The 12,031-nt window shown below is 31.7% G+C and overlaps 2 protein-coding genes across 2 annotated transcripts; one reads left to right on the top strand and one right to left on the bottom strand.

Annotated features, from left to right (window-relative positions):
• Positions 1-4,896: 4,896 nt before the first annotated feature.
• On the top strand, positions 4,897-8,836 carry LOC112685014. Its single transcript, XM_025556767.1, has 5 exons — positions 4,897-5,112; positions 5,182-5,340; positions 5,401-5,484; positions 6,327-7,693; positions 7,756-8,836. Exons 1-5 carry the CDS (start codon positions 4,897-4,899, stop codon positions 8,834-8,836), a joined length of 2,907 nt encoding a protein of 968 aa, XP_025412552.1.
• A 924-nt stretch (positions 8,837-9,760) lies between these two features.
• Positions 9,761-11,827, bottom strand: LOC112685006. Its single transcript, XM_025556755.1, has 2 exons — positions 11,731-11,827; positions 9,761-11,174 (listed from the first exon to the last, which is right to left on the bottom strand). The coding sequence occupies exon 2, from the start codon at positions 11,086-11,088 to the stop codon at positions 10,510-10,512; it is 579 nt and encodes a 192-aa protein (XP_025412540.1). The 5' UTR covers positions 11,089-11,174; positions 11,731-11,827; the 3' UTR covers positions 9,761-10,509.
• Positions 11,828-12,031: the final 204 nt, after the last annotated feature.

Genomic DNA, 12,031 nt, shown 5'->3' with positions numbered 1-12,031 from the left:
TTATCGAATTCTAAAAATTAAAGGCAACAAAAATGTTATAGGTACACCTGGAAATATTTTAGCTATTTTACTGTACTTATACTTTTACGTATACAATTTAACAGGGTATAAGAGTATAGGGCACTAATATTAGCATATTAAAACCTGATTAGTGTATCATTCTCAAAATCCCGTGTACGCAACGAAAATAAATTAATATTAAAAATGAGATATTTAGATTAATTTTGAAGTAAAACTGGAATTGAAGTATAGATTAATCAAAAAAAATCATCAGAAAATATTCTATCTACATTTTTTAACTAATTTTCGATTTTTTTATCGTAAATTTGTTTCAAGTACTATGCCAAATGTCCTTATAGAGATATTTTTTTTAACATTTTAGTCTCGGGAGAAGTTATATAATGTATTGTATTTGTGATAAATAAAAGTAATTTTTCATTCAGTACAGTTTTTATTGCTATAGCAATGTAACAAGTTACAACTATGTAATTTTTTCATAATTATTAATTTATTTTTAACTATTCTCTATAAAATACAAATGTGATTAAGTAATTATAGTATAGAATAACGCAGAAAAAATACAGTGAATATATAAGTATATTATTGTATATCACTTGAATCTTTATTCAACGTATATAGGTATATACAACAAATAAGCTTCATAATTGTTCTGATGTGAATTGTTGAGTTTATTTTGAAGTAATTTTTATACTTCTTAAAAAGGTGTATGGACCCCTCCTAAATTTCTTCAATATTTTACGAATGTTTAAAATACTTATTTATTTTTAATAAAAACATTAATATTTTCAGTCAAATATGACTTAAGCTCCAATTAATCATTGACTGCTTTTAATTTTATATCATAATATCATATGAAAATATATGAATTTTAACAAAAGAAGATTAAATATTTTTCCATCTTATTTTTATCCAAATATCAAAAGTTAAAATCTAAATTTAATAAAATTACAATATACTTGTTTTGGACCCTTCCCGAAAAAAAAGAGTTCGTCATCGTTATAACTGTTATAAATTATAATTTTTAATGGTAATATATTTTACTGTCGCCATTTTATCATTATTTTTCAATTAGGTTATATAAAGGTGTCCGCTATTTGGAGTTTTTCCTATTGAAAAGCAGTAAAAACGTCGCTATCGAGGGTACTTGGTATTATAGCGAAGTATTCGTTAGGTGAAGTTTAACTATAAAACAGTTATTTAAAAAAGATAAAAAAGGAATACAAGGTGATATTTAAGTTATTGTAATTCGTGTTCGAATTTATTCAACCTCTAGTTAGCAAGAAACGGAAATATTCGTAACATTTTAACGCGTATCTTAATTATTTTAAATGCGTAAATTTAAAAAAAAACATATTTCATAAAAAGTTACAATATTTTATTTTCTATTTTGAAAAAAAGAAATTGAATATATAGGTAATACCTACATAATTATTAGGTACCACATTAGTTTAAACAAAAATAATGATTAACATCTATAATTTTACATTTACTATAGCAAATGTAACATCTATGCATAACATTAGTATTCATATTGACACTTACTTCTTACAGCCCAGTTGGTGTGATTTTTTAAATTGCGATCGTACATCTCGGATTGATTTCGGCAAGCGGTGCTCCCGACATTTCGCACGGTGAAATTAGCCAACGCGCGATAAAACAAATCGGAGGCCCACAACTGAGGTTGCATTTGGGTATTATTAGTTTGGCCGTTGATTTGAACAAGCGTGACCGCAACGATTAACAGGACCACCGATCGAAACGATGGGTAAAACATTTTGAATTTATACAAGTACACTATTTTTTTAATATTAAATATTACTATACTGAAACCAAACAATATAAGAATAATTTAAAATCGATTTGAAAATTCTCAAATGTGTAATGACTACGATCTATGGGCATAACTAGCCGAATTCGAATCAGTAGTGTGTGTGTCTGCCACGATATTCCACCATTGCTAGACAATTATCCTATCAACACTAAACTGCAATATATTTTACAACCATTATAATATCCTTATTTTAATATCGTTCAACGTGTGGAATAACTAAAATAAAAATCGATAAAATTACTTTGTATTTTCTAAGGTCAACCGATCAGGTCGTGCCTTTTATCGTATTATTGCCAATATTTCACTTTGGTATTAATTATCATTAATTATTCTATTATTGCCCTTACGGCACCTCGTTTTATTGTTATACTTATATATTTTGTATTACCATTATTATTATTATAATTTTCCACAACCTTTGGGCGCCCATTCCCCAATATTGTATGATTTATTGTTTTTTATGAATAATAGGACGGTGCCCTTTGGTCCGTTATCGTTCCATATTATATTGCCTTTTATTTTCTTGTATTCATACTTAAGTGGTCACCTATTCCCGACATCAGAGACTTTTGTAACACAATACGGATTAAGCGGCCCTCACGCGATCAGTATTACTGACAGTATAGTCCTCAAACGGTCAGTAAAAATTAGTGTCAATTCAAAGTTTTGATCTGTGTTTTGATTTCGAGTGTGCTGGTGTTCGTTTAAATATTCAATAAATAATTATTCCACTTCATACATCAAGAAATTTAAGAATGTAACTTTTATTTTTACTTGTATTTTACATTTTTTTGCATTTCTAAGACATTCACTCTTTTGACAATTTTTATGTTTAAGTTATTTTTATGGAGAAATTGATAAAATTTTAAAGCAATTTAGTTAATGTTCATTCTTAAAAAATAAAATAAATTATTATAGAGCAGAGTATTATATATTTATTACAGCTGTTGTAGCTGTTATATCAGATAGAAAATACTTCAACGTGAGAGCAGCTAAACATTTAGAAATGATTAAAGATTGGAATCGATGTGAAGTTATTGTCGAGTTATTGAAACCACTGCAACTAACCACAACAGTATTATGTTCTGAACATCAAGACACAAATCACAATAATGTAAACATTTATTATAAATACTAACTTGGTAGGTAATAATTGTTATTTAGTATATCTTAATTGTAAAATAATAAAATACTTATGTGCCTATTACTATTTATATAAACTATACAAAACTATTATTTATTGTTTCTTTATAAATAATTATTCCGATACTTATAAATTGTGATATTAATTAAATTTAATACTTATACTGTAACTTATAAATGTAGTTGAAAACCTTGAACATATACATTGTTACAGTTTTGATGTATTTTTTTTATTTTGTTAGTTGCTTTAAATAAAGTTCTAGTTACAATAAAATTAGTGTTTGAGAACTAAAATTTATAAATAACATGGTTAAAATATCATTTAATTTTAAGAAAGTCTAATTTAGGACTGTGCGATTATTTTTTCCCGGGAATAATCGATTATTTAAATAATATTCGATTATAACCGAATAATTGTTTATTGATAGAATAATCGATTTATAATCGAATAATCTTACTATTGAGTTATTTAATAATAGTAATAATTAAATAATTATCCTGATTTAAAAGTGTTATAAAATAAAAAAAATATAACAAATAAAATAACATCATCTTGTGTACAAAAAATAACTGTTTGCCTTAAAATTCAGTTTTGAGTCGACTTAAATCTAAAATTAATATTATATATATTTAAAACGCTGGTTTTTCTTCTGTATATATAAAACAGTAAGCTGATTGACTGCTATCGACGCACAGCTCAAACCATTGGACGGACCTGGCTGAAATTTGGCATACAGATAGCTATTATAATGTAGACGTGTGCTAAGAAAGGATTTTTCGAAATTTTGAATTTAAAGGGTTGAAATCGGTAAAAGAAAATTTTTACATGTAATTTGTATTATTAAACCTAACTAACCTAACCTAAAAGTCCTAAGTCGGCGTTAACGCGTTATCGGCGGATAGAGCCGCGGTAGCACCGTTGTCGTTTATTGTGATTATCCTACATATTATATTTATAGCTGCGCGTGACGAAAACGTTTGCTTATATAAAATGTATACCCACGTGCTGTAAATTATATGTACTTGGCCGCTTTGTCGTTGTCGTAGCGATAGCCCAGCGTTCGATAAAGGACCAGTAAATGGTTTCGGTATACAAGTGTAATATAAAACAGCTTACTGCCGGATTAGTTTTTTAGATTTTTCCGTGTTCGGTTTTTGTTGTTAGGAGGATTAATTTAACGTTGTTTAATTTAATTACCTAAGAAATGGCTAAAGAAAGTCTTTTAGTTAATGGAGAACTTGAACAACATACTGTTGTCCCCATTGTTGGCGACGGTGCCTGTTTATTCCGAACTATTTTTTTTTTTAATACACGGAACACAAGATAATGCAATGGAGGTGCGATCACTAATTGTTGGACATGTGGTGAATGACTGGACCAAATTTTCATTGTCCCACAATAGAAATGGTGATAATTACTCAACGGCCAATGAATATTATGCTGATATGATAAAAAATGAAACTTATGGTGGGCTTTGTGAGTTTATAGCAGCGGGATGTATATTTCCATTTAATTTTAAAGTTTATCGAAATGGTATCTTATACACGGAGTCCGGATCTAATTATTGTACAGTAAAGCTTTTACGATTTGGACAAGATTTGCCCAATGGACATTTTGATGCTTATCTTCTTACTGCGACAGAAAACAATACTCAGAGTCGTATAGAGAAACTGGTCGATGAACGCGAATATTCACCTATTGCATCTTACTACACCTACTACACTGTAACATTTCTACAAACATTTCACTATCCCAATCAAGTGAAACAGATTAATCAATTTCGTCCTGTCGAAAACGAAAGGCTAGATTTACTAATTACACAAGAAAAAAACAAATAAAAAAAGCACAAAAAAAATATAGACAGAATCAAACTGAATCTAGGTATAAGGAAAATACTACTATGCGTCTATGGAAAAGCAAGGTGCATTCAGGTATGGCATATGATCCAGATATTGCATATAGAACTGACACCTGTGTAGCTTTGGGTTCTATGACCTATAAGTGTCAGTGGTGCAACGCTTTGAAGTGGAAAGATGAGACACTTGGTATGTGTTGTAGCGCCGGAAAAGTACAACTTGAGAGGTTAAAACAACTACCTGAACCTCTCTATAGTTTGGTTAACGCTCTGCACCCAGATCATGTACAATTCATGAACAATATTCGAAAATATAACGCCTGTTTTCAGATGACGTCATTTGGTGGTAAACAGGTAACAGCAGACGGTTTCTTACCGACTTTTAAAGTTAAAGGACAGGTCTACCATTTAATTGGAAGTATATTACCTGAACCCGAACAGGGCGCACAGTACCTTCAAATCTATTTTGTCGGTGAAGACGAACGAGAAGTAAATATTCGGTGTTCTAAATATCCTAACTTAAAACCCAATTTAATCAAATAACTGCAGGATATGCTACATCAAGTGAACCCATATATAAAAGATCTGAAAAGTGCCATCGACAAAATATCTCCTTCAGAGTCATTTAAAGTTGTAATACATGCAGATAAAAAACCACCAGAAGAACATAGAGGCAGGTATAATGCACCAACGGTAAATGAAGTTGCTTTAGTGTTAGTAGATCAGCAGTTTGATCGAAGAGACATCATCCTCGAAAACCGAAGTAACTCACTTCACCGTATCAGTGAGATACATCGAGCATACGACGCACTGCAGTATCCTTTAATGTTTTGTTGGGGGGAATGATGGGTATGCAATCAATATACCACAACGCGATCCAAAAACCAAGTTACCGCTTAAAAAAAATGTCTCTGTATCAAGTTTTTACTCATATAGAATAATGGTCAGAGAAGGGGAAGACAACTATTTAGTTAATTATCGTTCTCTTTTCAGTCAATATTTGGTGGATGAATACGCCAAAATTGAAACTGAAAGACTAAATTACATCAAAAACAACCAAGCCAAATTGCGTGCAGATAGTTATATTCATTTAAAAGATGCGATTGGACGACGAGACATAGAAGCTAATCAGTTAGGCCAAATGGTTATACTCCCGTCAACTTTTACTGGTGGGCTAAGGTACATGCACGAAAGAACACAAGATGCTATGACCTAAGTTAGACATTACGGTCGTCTTGACATTTTTATTACTTTTACATGTAATCCTCGCTGGGACGAGATAAAAGAGCTCTTACTTCCCGGTCAAAGATCATATGATCGATATGATATAATTGCAGGTGTTTCGGTTAAAAGTCAAAAAGACCATGAACTTATTGACAAAAGATAAAATATTCGGAGAAGTGAGATACTATATGTATTCAACAGAATGGCAAAAGAGAGGTCTACCACATATTCATATTCTTTTATGGCTTCAGCATCACATTACTCCGGATCAAATCGACAATGTTATTTGTGCTGAAATACCCGATCCCATACGTGACCCTCAGCTTCACGAAATTGTTAAATGTAATATGATTCATGGCCCTTGTGGCTGTTTTAATCGAAATTCACCATGTATGAAAGATAACGCGTGCAGTAAACATTACCCCGAGAATCTCATTAAGGAAACTCAAACTGGTGATGACGGTTATCCGAAGTACAAGAGACGTTCAACCGATGACGGTGGATTTTCCGTCAATATCAAAGGCGTAGATATAGATAATCATTGGATAGTTCCTTATAATCCAGTACTGTTAAGAACATTTAACGCTCACGTCAATGTGGAATATTGCAGTTCGGTGAAGTCCATAAAATATGTGTGCAAATACGTAAATAAGGGCTCGAATCAGGCTTCATTTGCCTTAGAAAATGAGAAAGACGAAATAAAAACTTACGAAAGTGGACGATATATAAGTTCATCAGAAGCCGTGTGGCGAATCCTTGAATTTCCAATTCATGAGCGTTTCCCTACCGTTGTTTACCTTGCTGTCCATTTAGAAAATGGACAAAGGGTTTACTTTAATAAACAAAACCTACATGACAGAGTGAATAGTCCTCCTACAACTACACTTCTCTCATTTTTTGATTTGTGTAAAGTGAACGACTTTGCAAAAAATCTGCTTTACCCAGAAGTACCTGCATACTACGTTTGGGACAAAAAAAAGTTCCAAAGAAGGAAGAGAGGAGTAAACGTTGTTGGCTGGCCAGATATCAAAAGAGAGCACGCTCTGGATAGAGTTTATACGGTTCATCCAAACAATACAGAATGTTATCACCTTCGTATGCTTCTCCATGAAATCCGGGGCCCAATTTCGTTTGAAGCGTTGAAAACTGTAAATGGTCAAGTATATCCCACTTTTAAATTCACGTGTAAGGCTCTAGGGTTACTTGAAGATGATGAATATTTGTACGCAGCACTAGAAGAGGCAGCACTTTGCCAATCTCCGCATATGATACGGGATTTATTTACGATTATATTAGTGTTCTGCCAAGTAACAGATCCTTTATATCTTTGGGACAAATTCAAAGAATACCTATCTGAAGATTTTAAAATACGATTAGAACGACAGGATTCCGTGGATGTAGAACACTTAGCGGACGTAGCGTTGAACAAATGCTTATCGGTAATAGAAGATTCCGTGTTAGCATTAGGTGGTCAGCCACTTAAAGAATATGGCTTACCTCAGCCAAGCAAATCTGAACAATTTGATAATAGAGAGTATCTCAAGGAAACAAGTTATGACTTAGTAGCCTTAGAAGACGTCGTAAGAAACAATGAAGAATTTCTGAATGACGAACAAAAGTTTGCTTACAATCAAATTATTACAAGTGTTAATAATAATGAGGGTCGAATATACTTTTTAGATGCTCCAGGTGGAACTGGAAAAACTTTCTTAATCAATTTGATTTTAGCGAATTTAGAAGTACTCGCGACATTGCCTTAGCTGTAGCATCTTCTGGAATCGCAGCAACACTGCTCGAGGGTGGTCGAACGGCCCATGCTACCTTCAAATTACCACTCAATCTAACAGCTTCGGCCACTCCCTTTTGTAATATATCAAAACAAAGTAATTTTGCGGAAGTTTTAAAAGATATAAAATTAATAGTGTGGGACGAAATTACAATGGCGCATAAGGGTGGTGTTGAGGCTTTAAATATATCTCTAAAGGATATAAGGGAAAATAAAAGGTTAATGGATGGTGTAACGGTTTTACTGGCTGGAGACTTTAGGCAGACTCTACCAGTAGTACCAAAAGGGACCAGAACTGATGAAGTCAAGTCATGTCTTAAAAGATCTACTTTATGGCCTAAGATTAATATACTCAAACTGTCAAAAAATATGAGGGTACACTTGGGAAAGGAAAAGTTTGCTGGTGGATTTTCAGATCTTTTACTTGAAATTGGCAATGGTGATTATCCATCGTTTGATGAAATGATAACTATCCCAGAAAATTTGTGTACAGTTGTAACTACGGTTCAGGATTTAATATCAAAAATTTATCCAGATATTGCTCATATTCATGATAAGCCTATGGAATGGTTGTGTGAACGTGCTATACTCACTCCAAAAAATGACCAAGCGGCGGTTATCAATGATACACTGATGATGTCTTTTGAAGGGGAAGAAAAAGTATATATTTCTATAGATACGGTGGTCAACATGGACGATGCAACTAATTATCCAGTTGAATTTTTAAATTCATTGAAACCACCGGGCATGCCATATCATAGGCTTATTCTGCGTGTGGGCATACCTATTATGTTGTTGCGAAATTTGAAACCGCCTAAACTGTGCAACAGGACTAGGCTTAAAGTCAAAGCTTTACATCGCAATATAGTAGAAGCCACAATTTTAACAGGATGTGCAAAAGGGGAAACTGTGTTTGTACCACGAATCCCTTTAATTCCGAATGATCATCCGTTCGAATTTAAACGATTACTATAAATGACTATAAACAAGTCTCAAGGCCAAACTCTTAAATTTGCAGGAATAGATTTGCGAGAAAACTGTTTTTCACATGGGCAGTTCTACGTAGCTTTCTCACGCGTAGCTCACCCAGTAGCTTGGTAATTTTGTCGCCTACTAATAGATCAGTGAAGAACATTGTCTACAAAGAAGTTTTGTAGATAACATATTGAAAAACTATTAGTAAAACATTTATTTTGAACCTTTAGTGCTAAAATTTATCGTGAACAAAGCTTCTGCCGCCAAATGCTATAACTTATCGAATAGGTTATGATAATAATCATTATCTTAAAAACTAAATTAATATGTATAAAATATTATTTCAAAAATCTTAATTAATTTAAATTTCAATAGATTTAACAAAATTTAATCTTGGCAGGTTACATACATTTATATACTTAAACACGGCAACGACGGGTAATTCAGCTAGTGCTATATAATATTTATTCGCGGATAGAAAAATTAGCTGGCTTGCATGTTCATTAGTTACCAACGATCTATGGTCAGTTAATACACAGCCACCTTTACTAAAAATTCATCATCGCGGCAGGTCGCCTTCATCGACGCTTTCCAGAAAAAGAATAACCATTTCTAAAAATAAACGAAAACAAAATCTAAATACACCTTTTAAATGAAGATATTTCATTGAATAACGACAGATTAAAACGGGTATACTACATATAGCAAAGAATAAAATAAATCGAAAATAACCATGTTTTTCATTATAATTCATTTAATAATAAACTTTTTTCCTTGATTATTAAATTATTCGGTTATTCGATTATTCAATTATTTGATTATATTCGGATATTTCAATGAATAATCGATTATTCGATTATTTTAATATTGTTAAAAATAATCGATTAAAATATTCAATTAATTAAATTAATCGCACAGCCCTAGTCTAATTATTTTATATTTACTATAAATAATTCTTAAAAGAATACTAATTCAATGTTTTCAAATCCGAAATCCGGATTCAAAGCAAAATCTAGATTTTAGAATCCGAAATCCGGGTTTACAGTAAACTTGGGATTTCGAATTTCGAACTTCAAACATCCGCATTTTTCCCATCACTACTTCCAATAACTTCGGTGGACGTGGAGACAAGTTTTTCCAATCATAAATATTTATGAACAGATAATCGTATATTTGTATATATCTGTAATAGGTGTTGGAAATTTAAGACCTGAAAAACCGTAAAGATGTTCTTCATCTATAAACATGGTTTGATTACGATATTCATCGATATGTTTTGTCAGTATTGCCCATTTAAAACATTTGATGCGGACCCGGCGACGGCCGTTATTACAACGGATGCCGCCGACCGTATTTATAGTCTCCTAATCAGTTGACAGTTTGCGGATCGCGATACCGATGCGTCGCACCCCGCGCCCTCTTACAGTAGCGGGGAAAGCGGAGCATAGGCTCCGCCGGAGGCAAGTGTCGTCGGAACGACGCATCGCCCTTTTATGTAGACAGCCATTTTTCATACATCGTCATCGTACATACAAAACCGACCACACAATTTCTTTTTTTACATCACCTCGTTGGTGATTATCATTTATATTCGTAGTTCATTACATTACGCCTGAACTTGTTTATTATTATTATTATTGTTATTTGTGCGTTTGCGCTGTGAAATACACGGCTCACCAGCTACTGCCAGCACACATTGGTCGTCTTTTTTTTTTATTACGACTGCGTCGTGCTCTCCACCGGTCCACGACACATTGTTGGTCTGTATTTTGTGGATTAATCACTGCTTTTTTGTTTCTGATATCGTCAGGTAATTTTATATATGACGATCCACCCATTGGTGTATATTTGTATACACATAGAAACAGTCCATCGATACATTCGAGTGTGAAACCACTTCCTTTACCAATATATTCGTCTTCTTCTTGAATAAGTCTTGTAAAATATTTTTCAATCACATTTCTTATACGTGTATCCGTGAAAATCTCTTTTGATATGGTTTTGAATGCTCTGTTCTCTGATGAGTTATCTAAATGTGGTCTTTTGTAAGTAACTTCCATTTTCAGATTATATTTGATTGGATGATTAACTGATAGAAATTTAAGTAAATTTATTAATTTATTCTTTGAAGATTCGAGGAATGTATGATAGTTAAAGCAATCGTCGATATTCTTCTTGTAATACCAAACTATTTTACGAGCGTGTGATGATTTGATTTCAACAAATTCCGATGTTGTTTTAACTAGTTCCATAAGAGCCTTTTTTGCTTTAATCGCATTAAATTCATTTTCAATATGATTTGTTCGCTTGCCGGTTGGTGTAATCGATGTGGATGGTTCTATAATATAACAAATTTAGATGGTTAAAATAAATAATAGTATAATACAGGTTATTATCAATAGACTGTGAATTTGGGTAGGAGAACGTATTTTTGCTTAGTTCGTCTTAGCACAAAGTTTAAATTATGTACCAAGAGTTTGATTTTAAAAAATCATTATTTTACATTTTAAACATTTATTTATTTTTTATCTCATTTTAACGGTGTTTTTAATAATTTATATCTATACACATTTTATTTATTTTTCCTACTAAATATTAAGAAGCAAATGTTGATATTTTTGATAAATGTATTTGTTTTTATGATAAATCAAATAGAACAATAACATTTTTTGTAAAAATAATTATTAAAAGATTAATCCTAGACTAAACACCAAAAAAATTTTATTTTACTACGTTTTTGTCATATATTGTTATTATAATTTGCTTTCATTAAAATTTGTTCGTTTTTTTTTTATATTTTTGAATTTTTTAGGGTTTTAGTATAATAAATTCACCATTAATTAAATTTAAATTCGAAAAATTTAAATAAATTTTAATTCATTAAATAAACCTACTATCATTATTGTAGAAGTTTTCTGTGTTCTCTGTTGATGAGAAATTGATACATTTAATTTTCTTTGATTTCGCATGGAATGTTTGGACATTTTTCAATTTTCATTGATCGAATCAAGACTGAAAAACATTATAAATAAAATCATTAATTCGTTTGAGATTTAATATATTGTATTTATTATGTATATATGAACAACAAACTAGATTTGATAAGCCTAGTAAAGTATTCAGATTACATAAATTAATATAATATATTGCTGATTAAATAATACTTACGATGTTTTTCACGTTTGTTGTTTACGT

This window comes from Sipha flava, unplaced genomic scaffold (genome assembly GCF_003268045.1).
Source record: "Sipha flava isolate LNK unplaced genomic scaffold, YSA_version1 261_pilon_pilon, whole genome shotgun sequence".
Taxonomy (NCBI): domain Eukaryota; kingdom Metazoa; phylum Arthropoda; class Insecta; order Hemiptera; family Aphididae; genus Sipha; species Sipha flava.
This window is presented reverse-complemented; position numbering and strand designations above follow the sequence as displayed.

What these genes read in the sequence shown, in the direction of transcription:
- LOC112685014 (XM_025556767.1), top strand. Translation starts at nt 4,897, where the DNA reads ATGCGTCTATGGAAAAGCAAGGTGCATTCAGGTATGGCATATGATCCA. An exon ending in CTGAACCTCTCTATAGTTTG is followed by an intron (nt 5,113 to 5,181) that starts GTTAACGCTCTG and finishes GCCTGTTTTCAG; the next exon opens with ATGACGTCATTTGGTGGTAA. An exon ending in TTTCTGAATGACGAACAAAA is followed by an intron (nt 7,694 to 7,755) that starts GTTTGCTTACAA and finishes TATACTTTTTAG; the next exon opens with ATGCTCCAGGTGGAACTGGA.
- LOC112685006 (XM_025556755.1), bottom strand. Translation starts at nt 11,088, where the DNA reads ATGGAACTAGTTAAAACAACATCGGAATTTGTTGAAATCAAATCATCA.